The sequence below is a fragment of the Opisthorchis viverrini genome, assembly GCF_000715545.1.
Source record: "Opisthorchis viverrini unplaced genomic scaffold opera_v5_14, whole genome shotgun sequence".
Taxonomy (NCBI): Eukaryota; Metazoa; Platyhelminthes; class Trematoda; order Opisthorchiida; family Opisthorchiidae; genus Opisthorchis; species Opisthorchis viverrini.
In genome coordinates this window covers 1,340,806-1,357,976 of record NW_008751670.1, presented here as the reverse complement: position 1 = coordinate 1,357,976, position 17,171 = coordinate 1,340,806, and the positions used below count along the sequence as shown (strand labels likewise).

General features: G+C 44.2%; 1 protein-coding gene across 1 annotated transcript in view; it reads right to left on the bottom strand.

Annotated features, from left to right (window-relative positions):
- The window catches only part of T265_01312 (hypothetical protein), a gene marked incomplete at both ends in the record, with an annotated part of 30,148 nt that overhangs the window by 3,208 nt on the left and 9,769 nt on the right, over positions 1 to 17,171 (bottom strand). The window contains 3 exons of the mRNA XM_009165318.1: positions 1,505 to 1,767; positions 5,179 to 5,397; positions 6,519 to 6,584. Coding sequence (XP_009163582.1) covers positions 1,505 to 1,767; positions 5,179 to 5,397; positions 6,519 to 6,584 — 548 coding nt within the window. The remainder of the gene's footprint in view (positions 1 to 1,504; positions 1,768 to 5,178; positions 5,398 to 6,518; positions 6,585 to 17,171) is intronic.

The window sequence follows — 17,171 nt, the reverse complement described above, 5'->3', positions numbered from 1 at the left end:
CGCGTACAAGCGGTCAAACGTGATACTAAGAATAAAACTCAACTGTCAAGGGCGAGTGGAGAACAACCAATAAAACCTGTCTCAACGAAAACGGTCATTCCATTGGCAGTTATGTAGTCCCGTTACGTTCGGAGCTGGTTCTCCTAATACAGTAAAAATGCGTATTTCGCCATCAGTATGCATATGGGAATAAATTGCATGTCCCTACAGGGAGTTGAGCAGCTATCCGATAGTTCACATTGTTGAACTACTTCGATAAAGCATTCAAACACACCATCATACACTTCGACTGATCGTCTTCTCAGATTACGCGATTTCGTTGGGCCTTCTCATGTGACACTTGAGGGATATAAGCTATGAATAACGATTTATTTTTATTCATTTACATAATTAATTAACTATTATTTATTTATTATTTACTTATCTGAGAAGGTACAAAACACCGATTCTATGACCCCTGGTTTGAGCTAAGACTAGGTATGGGCATCCTGGACAGCACTGTGGTCTTTTTAATTTGGTGAAGCTTGAGAGGTCTAGCGGATTTTTCGAATGTTTCCAGAATGTTTTTTATCAGCTGAAAAGTCTGATGCCATTGGCAAACCCGTATAGCAAGTATGAGTTTGGTATTCATCGGCGCGTCTTTCTGACAGTTCCAAGAGTTCGACGAAGGAACGGCTGCTATGCTTTTGACGCTGGAGAACGTAGGACAGCACACATGCCGTGCTACGATTTCTGCACAGCGGCATGAATAATCAAGATTGAAAATACATTCATTTGCAAATCGATTTGGCTTTCACGGGAGACTCAGTTGAATCTCTCGTTTATGATGTCCTCCAGCTGAATGTGCTGCACACAGGCCGCCTCATGATTCAGTTGGCACGATATTCAAGATATCGCAGTATATTTTCATAAAGGAAACTACTCACAAGGTTGCTCAAAACTCTTTGGGCTGTCAAAGAGTTTTCAGCAACCTTGTGAGTAGTGTCCTTTATGAAAATCAGGATTGAAATTAATAACCCCCCTTACGAAATCTGACAGTTCCACGCCCGACGGGGTGTTGATCCTACTAACCTCTGTGCTTAATGATTATTTTATTCGGGTCTTCTCTGACCGGTTTTCCTTGATAAGGCGATGTGCCTGGAAATGTCATAAACGAGAGATTCAGCTGGGTTCCAGGTGAGTCTCTCGAAAAACCAAATTAGTTTGCAATTGGGTGTATATTCGCTAATTTTGTGCAATTTGGTTTCAAGTATAACATACGGTTGACGGAAACTCGGGGACTGTGCCCACCTGATTAGCTCCAAGAGGGGCGAAACCGGCCGTGGGCTGTCGACGGATTTTCAGCAACCTTATGAGTAGTGCATTACAAAGATGGTGTTACTTTTAGCCATTTTATTAGCCGATCACCGTAAACTCAGATGCAACAAAAAATCTGACGTCATCCTCCAGATCGAGTAGCAACATAATGTCAGACAGATTTATTGACAACTGAATGAATGCTCACCTGTCGGCCGGCTGGAACGATAGGCACTGCCTTGCAGCATTGATCAGCACCGGTGGTCCATCTTTCAAAATATCCGAATGAGTTGCCATAAAGGCATTTACATCTACACACAGGGTATCAGAACAGCGAGGTATGTGATCCGGATCAGAATCGCATAAGGCCAACAATTGACATATGATGACTCCAAAAGAGTAGACGTCCACCGATTGATCATACGGTTTTCCAGCCAACATTTCAGGCGCCATCGAGAATGGACTTCCTACCTTCAAAATTAATGGAAGAAATGACGTACACGTGGTGAAGCTTTGAATGAACTGATTCGAAACAAGTGATAACTCGGGTACGGGATAGTGAAAAATAAAATCTACGGGCTTTGAAGAACAACTATCCCTAGCCTATTGATCCTTGTTTCCAGGATCCCCGTCCACATGTGAAGAACCAAGCTATATTGGTTTCAGACGCACCCATGACCTCAAAGCTTTATCCTTGAACTGCATGAAGAACCAAGTTTAATAGTTCTTGTGTTGCAGTCTTCTGTGTGAGGCTGACCAATAGCGCTGTAGCCTGTGACGAGCCACAAGCAGCAACTGAATTCCACCAATCAACTGACAGCAGTGAATCTATTCCTCGGACTGCCACCTTGTGAGAACTTGTAGGATCGAGACTAACTGTCACCGGGGATGCGATACAGGCAAAAGTGATCATTTTCCTACTTCGCATCATTTTGTCGGTTTTGCGTGGGAAAGATGATGCAGACCTAAGCTTCACGACCTTGCTTTAGTCGTTTACTTGCAATAACAAAGCTCAAACTTTGGTGAATCCGCTTCTGTTGATTCTGTTGAGTTCAGATTTTGAGTCGAATAGGGGGGGGGGTGGCAGCATGCACCAATCTTGGGGACGCCTGGCCCATGGTTTCGTGTAAATAAATAAATACCGCAACTGGGAAGTAGGGATGACTGTTTGGTTGTTGATCTGTTCGCCGAACTTGGCAGTTGGATTGCAAACGTTCCATCACCAATCGAGATGACATCGTCACTGCAGTGTCAATGTCACCTCGATTGGTGATGAAACGTTTTCAATCCAACTGCCAAGCTCGGCGAACAGACCAACAACCAAACGGCGCACCTACCTACATTCCACAACATTGCTAGTAGGGATGACTCTTCTGCGGGAAGGATTGCAAGATTTGTCGAGTTTGACGGGGAAGGCTCTCGTGGACACTTGCCAAAGCACCGGCCCCGGGCCAAGAGGGCTTCCCTTGGGAGACGATTGCTCCTTAAATAAATATGCACGTTATGTTGAAATATATTTCAGTGCACAGGTAGATATAGCTTTCATTAGCCTATAAATTGCTCCCTAGCGTGTGGTGACGTTCGTAAGCAACTGAATGTACTGCATCAGTTGGTACTATATTCAAGATACCGCAATAGGTTGTATGAGCATAATACACTGCTCATAAGCTTGCTGAAAACTTTTCGACAACCTAAAACCGGTTTCACTCTTCTTGGGACTCATCAAGCAAATGCAGTACATGGGTTTCAGTCAATCTTATGTTCTACTTGAATATCGTACCAAATGAAATATGAAATGGCCCAGTTCGACACATTCAGTTGAGAAGAGCTTCATAAACGAGAGACTCAGCTGGGTTCCAGGTGAGTCTACCGTCAAAGGCAAATCGGCATGCAAGTGAGTGTATTTGTCAGAACGTCCTATTTGGGTTCAAATAGAACATAAGGTTGATGGAAACTCGGGGACTGCGCCTACCTGATGGGCCCCAGGAAGGGCAAAATGGTCGTAGGCTGTCAGAGTTTTCAGCAGCCTTGTGAGTAGTGTATTAGGCTTCGCTATACATGTTTTACAGTCGCTACTGAAGCGACAGAGATAGTTCATCACCATTGTGTTTCGGTACCAGAGTCACAAGAGACAATGAATCTGTTTCCCCCAAAAGGAGCGTCAAAAACTCAATGCACAGCCATGCGCGGACCGAGTTTATCAGCCACCAAATGACACACGAAATGAAATGCGCAAACTGCAATGATTGCACCAAAACACTAGCCTCGAGATCGAGGACTAGACGTGGAACAGAATTCCGTCTCTGCATAATAAAAACGGCACAAAAACTGTTATATCCGACTGCTGTCCCGCTCCAGTTCCTTAGCGCCGAAAAAATCGTCAACAACGAAAACAGCAGCTTTATTGTCTGATTATGCATTGGGATTTTTGTTTAACAGTGAAGAACAGTTAAAAAACGGATATCGCGATACCCAAATCCTACATGCTATTCTATTAGTTTGTCTGACGAAGACAAAGATAACAAAACAAGAGTGACCAAATGTTGTAATCTGTTCTGTTCCCATCAATTGATTGAGATGGGATGATGCGGTATTTTAGAAAAGACGTAAAACAAAAACTTGAGAGAGAAAGCTCTTAGGCGGAATCCTGCACCGAAACAGCCTTACAGCTTGCAATTAGGCACTGCTGTGGCCAAGACGCCTAACCCACACGTGATTGGTCCGCTTGCAGATCCAGCGTCAGGGTGAGCTCCGAATGGCCGACATTGCGGACCGAACAGCCAACCATGATTCAGTATCCGCTGATACCGGTTACCGGTGGACAGTCCACGTTTCCGAAAATCTCAAATTCTTCCTCGTTTCATCGTCTTCACATTAAATTTGGTACAATAACACGGTATAGAACGGATCTGAGAGTCGTTCAGTTTGGATCCTGTGACTTTGACAGACGGATGTAAAAGGGATTTGGAGCTGTTATTACTAGCGTGGTGAGCGCGCTTACATATTGGACCCCTCAATCTAAACTCATCAACGAGAAATCCCGTTTCGCTAAAGATGGGAAGCTTAGTGAACCAAAAAGGGCAGGCATCTCACTCGATCAACAGACGACAGATGGCAGTGTGTTCCACATTATCCTAAAGGGCAAACAAGCCATTGTGACATTGAGACATTGAGACAACGTTCGAACACAGAACCTCAAACCACAATGTAGGATACGTTGTATTCGAGGTATCAGGCGAGATGCCTATAGTCCGCGTAACCACCAGACTTGCAGGCATCTTAAACACGTCTTTCAAGCGCTGAGGCTTAAAGACAGAAAAGACATGAATATGCGCTTCAACATCTAGAAACGGCGTTTCTCGAACAACCTTTCAGCACCATTGAAAGTCCGCACCAAGTGATCCCAGCAACTACTTTGTCTAAACGCGAAGTTCATTTATCAAAACTAACTGACATCATTACGCCGTTTCTGACAATCTTGGTCATGCCAAATATCTAGTAATTTCAAGAAAGGTCACTTCCCTGGATAACGTTTATCTTCGGCCACGACCTGTCTCGCAAAGTTCCCGACAAAGAAATACCACTCAGAAGAGTCCAGGTACCCCTTTTGATCATGATAACGTATATTGAGGATCGCAGTGTTTTTCAACTTCGAAAAGCCTTAATTATAAAAAGGAGAGGACCAGTAGTTTAGTTGATTGATGGGCAACTTTTAGCTCTTTGGGTCAGGCGGGCGATTAGTAACACTGGTCTAGTTTTAAGTCACGGGGATTGTAGAAACGTCCCGCCGATTCTACCTAGGTTAGTGGGAACCATAGGTAAGGGGTCTGTTCTTAATGGTGTGTAACCAGGCATCGGGACAGGTTCGCTGGGTTTACTTACCACAGTATGGCACCTGGGACGAACTGGTCTTCGCCGACCGTTGCTCAGGTTAGAACCAGAATCTGTCATCTCTAAATTCTTGTTTGTTTCAGTCTCCTCTTCATCTGATAAGTGCATTTGATTCATCTTGTGCTTGGCTTGCTCAAGCGACCAATCATAGGGAGGGTCAGGTTGGATGATTTTTGAAAGACCGAAATCCGAAACGACGACCGAACCGTCCTACAAGCAAATGAACAGTTGTAGAAGGAAAAGTTTCAACTAGATAAATCCAACGAACATCGTAGTAAGTGATTAGACAACAACATTTATCTGAAACTACTGACAAGGTTGCTGAAAACTCTTCGACAGCCCACGACCGGTTTCGCCCTTCTTGGGGCTCATCAGGTAGGCACAGTCTTCGAAACATAAGGTGACTTTTGCTGAAGAACATGATAAACTAGAGGTTTGGCTCGTTTCGGATGAGACGGAAATTCGGGGACTGCGCCTACCTGATGAGCCTGAAGCGGAAGGGCGAAACTGGTCATGGGCTGTCGAAGAGTTTTCAGCAACCTTATGAAAATATACTGCGATATCTCGTATATCATGCCAACTGGAACATGAGGCGGCCTGTGTGCAGCACTTTCAGTTGTGGAATATCATAAACGAGAGATTCAGTCGAGTCTCTCGTAAAAAACAAATTGATTTGCAAATGTGTATTTCTCGAAAACATTTATCTGCTTTTGCTTTTTTACAATTCAATATTCTGCTAACCCAGAGAACTCTGAGCGGCTCCTTGCTTGTCAACTGCATATTGTGTATCTGAAGTTCTACCTCAAAATTGGACGTTTTATGAGTGTTACTATCTCTTTGCCTACACTTTTCCGAACACCAGTGGAATTAATCGGTAACTCAGCGTTGGTTATACGCGCGCCACGGCGACAATTTTGGAAATCGGTTTGCTGGTTTGAGCGCACCGCAGTTGTTTAATGTGCTACCAGCTAGGGAAAACAAATCAGATAGTCAGTCGTTCTCCCTATCAAGACTCCTCTCCGTTGAGTTTACGAATCGATTTGCAAAAGCTTTGGCACCATCGTCCGTTTCACTCAAAAGGGCATTCGTGTTATGCATAGAGTGGCGATGAAAAGCTTGTGAGCCAATCACCGTGCTCGGCAAATAAACCATCCGAACTGCCAATACTCCGCAACATCACTAACCCTACTGGGATCAAGTTTTAGTACCCCAAGAGGTATTTCTTTAGTGGAGGAATAATCTAGTAGACCAATAATCAAAAGATAAGTTGTGGAGTGTCTTTTTCAATTCTACGGAAACCTCTCCAAGATTACGATGCTAAATCAACTTACTTGTCGTGCAAGACAATTGTGAGTGGTGAGGTCCCGGTGGATGATATTGTTTTCATGTATAAATGCCTGGAAAATACAGCGAAAGAATTGATTTGTGGTAAGTGGTGTAAAATACACGCAACAATGCAATCGGGAGGAATTCCAAGGGTTCAAAGGGTACTGAAGACTCTTAGATCATGTGATGTTTGAATCACTTGACATGTTCTACCATTTTTCTTCATCTTCCGTTTTATTGGCCAGTAAACTGTCGAGTCACAAATGCGTGATCTGGACGCGTGATGACCTTGCAAAAGAGTCTAACCCAGTTTGAGCCTTTTATGGAAATCCGACACACTTCGAAGGCAAGAGGCTGCGAGGAATGACACGCTGAATTTTGCGGAAACTTAAAAACAGCTTTATCTTTGCCCCACACAACATTCGTCTCAGAGTTGCAGGTGTAACGGTGGATACTACTGATGGGACATGCGGGTAGTATGCTTGCTCGTAAATCTGCTTCGCGTTTCTTGAAAAGTGAGATCTATTACGGAATTTGTGGAATCGCTTTGTAGCATGTGCTTGCATTTGAGTAACAGTGAATGAATATCCAGGAAAGTTCAGGAAGACGCGTTCAAAGAGAAGATGGATATTCAATTTTTGTAAACAAGATGCACGAGAGTTTTGCTTCCCTGTCCAATAGTCTGTAACTGTTCAGTTGGCGTTTTCTAACAAACCACTCCGCAGCGAAGGCCTTCTTCCTTTCGCAGGTATTGCATGTGCGTATGGGCTGAAGGCACTTCTGGTCTCAACCATGTAAACTGGCCGAAGTCGAAAAGCTGTTAAGGGTTGCAGCAATTCTCTGTTTGTCGTCGCACTACCACTTCCGCAGAATGGGGCAGCCGATGCTATAACGAACGGTCAGATGATGAGAGGCAAACTTGACGAACGGGTAGTCGGCTGGTTGAAGCATTGTCAAATACTACATTAACTCAAATCTGGCAGGAAATGAAGTGTGTACAGGCGTCGGCGCGTCATGTGTTCGGCTAGTCGTGCAGCTGAGGTTGAAATTACTTGTTGTTACAGTGTGTTCACACGATCGATGCTTCCGTCAGTGATCAATCCCAGAGCTGAGTCAGCTAGTGATCCAACATGATTGGCGTCAAGGTCGTTCGCGTTAGAATCTGTGTAAGCCATCCCTATTTATCTCTGGGTCACACGGTCACACTGCACACTTCTATTGTATTAGCATGCTGCTCACGAGAGAACTCTGGAAAAAAGGGGCTACATCTTGATGGAACAGACTACTCATAAGTTTGACAGCCCACGACCGGTTCCGCCCTTTTGCGGTTTAGCAAGTAGCCGAAGTCTCCGAGACTTCCCCAACTTTAAATTTTACTTGAACCAAAATTTCAGGCTACTGACGAAATAGACTTATTTTCAAACTCAGTTTGGAGGCTCAACTAAATGCATCAAGAAAGTAGACTACAATAGCATAACAACCCAAAAATAAGAAATTCCTTTGTGCAGAACGTAAACGATAGATTCAGCTGAGTCTCCCGCTAACACCAACTTAATTTGCTAATGAATCTTCCTCTTTTTTGCGCTGGATATACACTTACTGGCCCCAGTGACGTCAGCGAACTAAGATGGGTAGAATTCCACATTGATCCCTGTATCTTGTTCATGGCCACACCACTCTCGTTTGAACGGTCGTCCCTCCTGCTCTGGCGTAATTATTCCGGTGAGTCCATACCAAAGGGAAGCACTGGACTCGAGTTTCGCTCTTATTAGAGCTCATCAGCAGTGTATATCCAATGGCCGTGCCGGGATTTGAACCCCGGGGATCTGACATGCGAGGCGAGCGTGTAACCACTGCTCCACCAACGCACGTTGGACGCATCTGAATTTCACGTCTGAACAGGCCAACGCGTTCACACTTGAGCGATGTGATTGGTGTGCCCAATCCTTGTATCGGTCTCAAAGTTAAGAATTGGCAGCAAACGCTATGCATATATGGTCAGCGGCCTACGAAACAGTGAAGTGCTTTGAGTATCACCATCCCTGTCAGCTGTAAGCCTATACAAATGGTTTACTGGTTTACTGGTTCTGGTGAACGCTTTATCCTCGCTTTATTCTCGTGTCATCTGGCTTCGTGGAAAACTCCGGTTATGAGTGGCAAATCCTGGGAACGCATCGATAGGAGCGTGCGGCTTATCTCAAGGTCAAGTTTAGTAAAAGCAGCTCGATTTGAATATAGGAAGCAAAACGAATCGGAGGCTAAAACAACATGCATTTTATCCGCCAAATACTCCTTCACATTTGGTGGAACTAACGCAAAAAGGCTCACAAGCCCCCCACGAATCAACATCGCTTTCAATGTCCGTTAAACGGGTATTTTCAAGGTTATTCCCTGCTAGACCACATAACAGAACACAGGTAGAACAAACAAAGTAACCCTCCTTTCTTATTTACTGCTTATTCTGGCCAGCAAACGTGTGGGAAAGAGGGACCCGTAGCGATATACGGCAAAAGGTATACAGTAGAATGTGCGGAAACACTGAGGCAATCTAATCGAATTGTTTGGCGGTAGCATCTTCTCGGTGCCAAGGTGCCACGCAACCCGAAGGAAACACGAGAGATGAGATACTGCCAGGTTACCCAAGACTAGACAGGAGTAGTCGAAATACCAGGGTTGGGCTGAAACTACGGACCCTCTGGTAGTAAATTCGCGTCTTAACCACTGAGTCATCTCGGTGTCTGATATAATGGCTATCCAATGGTTTCTCTTGATTTCTGTGTCGTTCATGTGGATAATCGAATCGACTGCATTTATGAAACAAGATGATAGGATTTCGAAGTAAAATAGTCGGGAAAAATAGTAGGTAGCTGCGAACACTAATAAGTGAACAAAAAGAAATCAAACACCTTCATAAAGGAAACTACTCACAAGGTTGCTGAAAACTCCTCGACATCCTACGACCGGTTTCGCCCTTCCGCTTCAGGCTCATCAGGTAGGCGCAGTCTCCGAGTTTCCGTCAACGTTATGTTCTAAGTGAACCCAAATTGGACTGTTTTCGATAAATCAATTTTGTTTTCACGGGAGACTCATCTGAAACCGAGCCAAACCTCTGGTTTATCATGTTCTTCAGCAAAAGTCACCTTGTGTTTCGAAGACTGCGCCTACCCGATGAGCCCCAAGAAGGGCGAAAGAATTTGTGGGCTGTCGAAGAGTTTTGAACAACCTTACGAGTAGTTTCCTGTACGGAAGCAAACATACTTTCCACTCTGGAATACTGCTAAGCCCCACAACCTGGAAATAAGACTCGACAATTGTACTCCACGCCTTAACATTGAGCCACAAGGCATTGTTTAACCAGGTCAAAAAACGCGTTGCAGCAAACTGCCGCGGTACTGACAGCGTCACTGAGGAAAAACTATAGCAGTTGAAGATCAAGCCAACTGAGGCCCAACCACTAACTGCCGTGTGGACAGGATTGGTTGGCGGTATAAATTTTCTTTCTCAAAAACAAGAAAACGCAAATGTAGTCCACTGGACTTCACGTGTACGAACACGAACGCGACTAAACAGGAGAGCATACAAAATTTGATCTGTTTATACACTGAAAACACTGGGCATTTGTTCCGTTGTTTATGTCATTTCACTTAGTTCGCTCCTAGTGAAAGTTGCCAGTGTTGACTACTGAAAGGTGGATTTACTAGTTGTATGGTTTATACTTCGGAGAATCAACGTACTATGGCCCCATTTGTTCGAGCGCTCCTTCAGTTGCAACAAGAGAAGGTCCCCTTAAAATAAGCACGTTAGTGGATCCGGTTAGATTAGAAGTGCAGATGATTCAGGGGACACCAAGGTTGATAACGGCACTTATCTCGGATAAGATGATCAGAGAGGGAATTGTAGCCTTCTTCTAGAGTCGTCTTCTAAAGCAAATGAGCTCTATAGGTGTCCCAGATCGCTGAAATGAGGAGTAGTGTGGATGAACAACAGTCATATGACTATTCCTGGCATTGGCACTGTGGAAACCGCCAGGATGAAAATATAATATTTTGAAGACTAGAATCCCGGTTCATGAAAGCAGCTCACGAATGTGGCAGAAAACTAAGCGAGAAGCCTACAATTCGCACATGAGCTAAGCCCAAGAAATAGACAACGAACCAGTCGATTTCGTTCAGCCTATAAGCAATTTGCGCTTAATTTTAGGTTATTTTGTTACCTTGTGGTCCAGAATGCTTGATCACGGATCTTTTCGCATTTCTATTAGTGCTCTCAATCAAATATACCGGCACGTTTTTCAGTTTAATGGCTGGAACAGCAACGATAACATTGTAAAAAGCGGTTGTACATATGGTGGACGGTAAGCGAAGCTTGCCGTTCAGTGGCCAAGCTAGGTATGGGCGTTTTGTGTACAAGTGAACTGCGCAATGAGACGCAACAACGGATAAGTGCATGGTCAGAGTTCACACAGGCATTTCAGAAGGACGGTAGGCTGTGATGGACTCTGGGGATTAGCATCCGATGACAGCGTGGTCTATTTGGGTTTGGGACTAGCTCACTGGTGAAAACCACGTAGTTAGACTACTTCGCTGTCCAGGAAACTGGTACTACAGAGGAAGTCTATGATTAGCACATATCTCTCGCAGGTGCTCTCCGTTGTCCGTGCGTCTCGGGTCCGACTCAAGATGACACTCCAACTGGGCCTCAGAAGCACTTAGTCCATCTGTGTGAGCGTTCCTGCCACCAGCAACCACGACTATGTCTGAGCTTTTAGCCCGTTATAAAAGGGCAACTAGAGCGTCATAGAAACTGTCTTTGACAGATTCAGAATTGCACTCCGTCGCGCCGGAAGCCATTATAGTGAAGGGGAAGACGATGGGTCTGTCTTTCTCGAGATACTTTCATAGACATTGCCAAAATGTACCGACCAGAGGTGACTATCAGCGGCTATCCAATCAAGTAGAAGATGGAAGCACAGAAAATGAGCATGATTTAAGGGGAACAGGAGAGACAAGACAAATTGGGGTGAGGTAGGGTAGAGGAGGTAATACGCTAAAGTGAATGAAAGGAGGTATCAGCAGTCACATGATTTCGCTAATCCGTCCTTCTGTATGCAGCAACTAAGGCGACCCAGCTAGTGATACCAGACGATGGCAGATGTGGCATAGCCATATTTTCAAATAACATGGAGGCTATGCAGGCTATGATGCTGTCAAAGAGCCTACACCTAAACAGGAGGACGATTAGGGTTCTCAACCAATACTTCCGGATCGAAAGCCTGACCGCAAGGCGGCGGAAGGGTGCCGGCATATTAGCACAGTAGCACAAGTCTTTAAAGGACAAGATGCCTTGCATGTTCCATCCTTAATCTGGAGGATCAGGTATCTATCCAGTGACCAACTTGGTATGAGAAACTCTGCGGGTTTCAAAGTATAGGTTGGTCGGTAGGTATTAGGGATCCACAAACCGCCGCACCATGATAAGGTCCAGTTTCTTTACTATCTCTGTCAGTTGTACATAGCTGACATGTGCTACACTCATTGTGTCCTCTAAAGTAAGAAAAAAGTACACATTGGTCATAGACGCATACTGATTTCAAGACATTGGTTTAAGAGAACAATTCAGTTTCGAGTTTATTCTGGAGGTAGATGAAATGTGATAAGTGATCTGCCAAAAAGGCTGTTCTGTTTTGCTGAGTTAATTCACTACCTTAGCAGAGATGACTCAAAACGGGGACAATCGTTTAGAAGATGGCACACCCAGAGCATTTTTACGAACTTATAAGTCTGTTTCACACTCGATCATTTAGCGCATCCCACTTTGCAAGATGTAAACAAGAAAACCACGCTCTAAATTTCTAAACTGATTCCAAATCTATCTATACACATATGAATAGACTGGCCTGGAATCTCTCGCAAAAGTTCACAGTGAAGGTACACGGCTCGCCATTACCTGTCAGTTTTGTTCCTAAGACAAACATGGATCACGCTAAGTCAGTAGATATGCTTATGTTTTGCACAGCATTGAATGCTTTTGACATGTGGCATCCAGTCGTCTCCAGCAAGACGATCAAAAAGTCTTGCCTAATAAGGGATACTGGCATCGTCTAGGGGCGGGGGGGGGGGAACAGCAATTCGCCATCAGTCTGACTTTCCTGCTGGTCTACCAACATAACTGTCGAGATTCCTTGAGCGCTATTAAAAACCACAATGAGCAAGATTGTCTCAGGATTTTTGGATTTACATGGCGTGACAGACAATAAGATACATTCCATAACCTGACTAACTAAATGTAGTTCCTAGTCTGCCTTATCGACCCTTTAAACGCATCGCTAAGTCAAAACATATGTAGATCAGCTATTGAGCGGAATGTTGATGATTCAGGCCTCGGTGTGTCGGCCTACACACCCGGATACAGCGAAGCACCGCTGACTCAGTATGCACTGATGATATCACCAAGGTTAATAACGGCACGCACGCGAGCAACCTGTCATCTCAGAGAACGAAACAGCAGTCATATGTAGAACTTATAACCGAAAGTTGCTGTATCACTTCAAGTGAGACAAGTCAATCACTAACTAATAAACTTAAACTAATAATACTAATGGACCGATACCTTAATCAAAGTAGAATATCGCAAAGAGAAGTCTTTTTGACTGGATCCAATGGTCGTCTGGAAAGTGGTGGGGAAATTTTTATGTTCATAAAAGTGATATCCGACGTGACGGTTAGCGGAACATTTATCTTGATTTTAACAGGGAAGTTTGGATGTGTGTACGTGTATTGATCAATCTTGTATTCCCATCGCACCACTGATCAACGCACTGTCTTAATTTCATTCAGCTTCCTGTTGAATGATGAGTCCTCATCAGTTGGACGCTTAATCATTCGGCTCGCCCGACCTGTAACACTCGAGCTGAACAGCGAAGCTAGCCGGCGATTATGGCTGTATTGCTCGATAATGCTGTTTAGATTGTTTCGCTTTCTATCGTATGGGCTTGACTCTGCGCTGACACTTGGAAAAGTACAGTTGGACGGCACGATGAGAGCGGGCCTACTAGCCTGGTTTGCAACGACCAGTCTAAACTTGAATTAGGTCCCTGGTGTTGCAGTCCACCAGGGCTCATAATTTGAAATTACACGTCTGGTTTGAGCAGGTCATAGAAACCCTTCAGTGAAACGGGTATGTAAACCACCTAGCTAGACAAGAGCTCAGATCGCCGCATGATTTCTGCAATCCAAATCCGTGTGCATATTAGTGAGAGGTGGGAAGCGCGATCAACGTATAGGCTGATCACGAGTCGCATTCACATGAAAGTGACTTAAACGTTTGATTTGAGATTTGAGCACGACAAAAGTACGGGACTGCTCTCATTGTGCCCTCCTATTGTGATGATATTTTCCGGTCTTTTCTGCTCAAAGCCTCCACAAGTCATCTTGCCACGCCCTTATTGAGTGTGTGGATAACACGCTGACTGTCGCTCCTCGATTCGTGTTTCTGAACAGTCATCAATTCAGTTTTGGAGTCACATACGTCTGCTGTGCTAGTTTACTTCAAAGGATCTCAATTCTCGTAGGCATCCAAATTAGAAGTTGATCAGTCCAAAATCCTCATGAATGATACCAGAGATGTGGAACACCATATTATCCCATTACATATGCAAAACTCCTGGATCTTTTCCAGATAAGCCCTGCCACAATTCAAAAAGTGCATGTGCGGAAAGTTAAGCCTCGCCACTTTTTGCCAGCTCCAATTTAATGTACGCACACAACCTTGACCTGTTTTTGATGAAAACAATTCCTCATCCGCGTCTAGGCTCATTTTGTGCAAAAATTTTCTCCGCACGGAGGCAGTGAACTTTCTAACGCTTCCAACTCTCGTTCACGAAAAGGAAACGGCAATACGTTCTTTGCAAAGCTACGGGTGATTCATCAGCAACGTTTATGCAACAATGGCCACCAAATGACACTTTCAACTGTTTCTGAGAGGTGGAAGCGTAAAGCCCAACAGTGTCGGCAAGAAATCGGTCTTCGAAAAGGAACTTGACTGGAGCGGTCTAGGATAGAGATTAGGACAGTAATTCTATTAATTTATTGCTGGTCCAAAAATTTGGCAAAAATCAAATTCTGCTCAGAGGAATTATCTATTAGCCAAACGACCACTGTTGACTGGAAGAACTTTCTTCGCGAAGTTTGCACCTGGCGGCTTTTGCAGATTCCAACAGTTATCGGCGGCTCAGGTCTACACGTCGAGATCGATGAGACGCTAATATCTCGCCGTAAAAACCACGCAGAGCGATCTTTAGTGAACAACTACTTGTGTGAGTTCGTTTGGAGGCAAACGTACCGAAAAACGGACCTTTTCATGCAACTTATTAATGACATGTCCCAATTTCACCCTATTCAATAAAAACTAAAAGTCCGGATTTCATATCCTCTTTTTTCTAATCTTTTTTGGGTGGTGGGGATTAATTGTTTGGCGAGGCTTATCTGGAAGAGATCCACACTCCTGTCTCCTTATGGCAGCGGATGGCATTCAAATATCTTCAGTATCATCAGAATCTTAGTAACAGATCGGTTTCGATGATTTACTCATTTCGCATCCTGGAGTGTAGGAATGAAGAACAGTTCCCACACCCATCAAAAGTTGAACAAAGTGAATGATGGAGGTTTTGAGGAAAACAGGTTCGAAAATGTCATCGAAATCTTTATTGACGAGACGGCGCCATGCAGCGATCACGCTCTTGTCACGTCTATTCTTCATGTTTGTAGGAATGAAGAACAGTTCCCACACCCAGCAAAAGTTGAACAAAGTGAATGAAATCGAAATCTTTATTGACGAGACGGCGTCATGCAGCGATCACGCTCTTGTCACGTCTGTTCTTCATGTCTCCATATTTTCACGCCAGTTGCACGGAGTCAAATTGTTTGCTAATTTTCGGACTGAATTTGGATGGGATTTCTCACCTGCTGACCAGGGATGAGAAACATGGGGGTAGTCATCGTTTTATTGCGAGAGGGTGATATAGTTGGTCGCTTCGTTCGGTCACATCAGCGAGTGTTCCTTGACCTTGTGGGGGGCAGTTAGTCTGTGGGGGTGACGGAAACACGGAGAATGGGCCTACCTGATGGGTTCCTAGTAGGATGAACTGTCAGAGTTTTCAGCAACCTTTGCCAAATCCCAAATATCGTGCCAACTTCGTGCAGCACATTCAGTTGAAGAACAGCGTCAACAAGCCATTCAGCTGGGATTCGGTTGAGCTCCCCCTTACAACCTAATTATTGTGCGAATGCTCATTTTGTTCTTACCTTTCCCACTGATGAGTGCTTTAGGGCTGTGTACTTTAAGGTCTCTGTGTGAACTATATCCACGTCAAACGACACATTGCTGGGCCAGGAATCAGACTGAAATGCCAGATCAAATTATGCCCACTTATATCAGTGTCGAATAGGAAATGATAACGCTCGGCAGTTGATTTCCCCTATTGATTTATCATCGTTCCACTCTCACATGTGACTCCATTGGTCGTTGCATTTCGTTAGTTGTCTACCCGATCATGCATAACTGTTGTTTCCTATTGGTTATTCGGTGAAGAGCAAGTCCCAGCCAATTCCTGCCATTTTCCGATGTATATAACCGCATTATTTAGCGACAAAAAAGACCTGTTCCTGTGCTCGACTTTGGCTTCTTCCTTACGCAAGTTGACGGGTTACCTCCGGACGACACAACAAGACTGAAATGCCAGATCAAATTATGCCCACTTATATCAGTGTCGAATAGGAAATGATAACGCTCGGCAGTTAGTTTTCACCAAACCGAAATCACCCAGATTATTGCGAAATCACTATTACCATTAGTATTACTAGAATAAGTAGCTGGTTTAAACTGATTGTGATGTCAACCTTTTTGGGTTCACCAACCGATGATCGTTTTCTACCGAGGGATTTGCTTTCCTCAACAAGCCATAGCTGCGTTGAACTAGAACTTCCCAAGGTCACAGTTAGTGACTTGGTTACTTGTCATTTTGGGCGCTCAACGACACGGTACAAGGCGTTGCGTGTTCAATCTTGCCACTGACTTTCAGACCTGACCCAGTATGACAGACACCTTGTGTCTGATGTGCGAGTCTTGAATGGGCTAGCATGCCTTGCAGAGCATTCAGCATTGTTTGTCCTTTCTTCGGTTGTTGGTTTCTAAACGCGTGTTTCCATACCGTTGGGATTCATTTTGTCTGACTGGAACTGCTGGTGACACGCCTTCGAACTGGACGCTTCCCCCGTTTTATCTAATATTCTCCTGTACACACTTCCACGTCTATCGCTTGGATTTATTTTTTACGTTTGTGGCCATGCTCTTCAAAAATAAACGATGATATTTATTTCAGGGCAGGACTTCATCGATTTAAACACACATGACTGTTGGGCGACTGGTACAAACATTACAACTTGAGTTCACACTGACGTGCACCAGCCAACTGTTGCATACTAGCAACAGACAAATCTGAGTGATAAGACTATCCCTAACTATATCCTATGTTGTACTTGAGAGTAATGACCTTTATTTGCAAGCCACACACAAATTTAAATGTAGATTTATAACCAGCAACTGAGTGAAGGAATCATTTTCAATATCTCGTTTCCAGGCTCATAGTATATATACATATA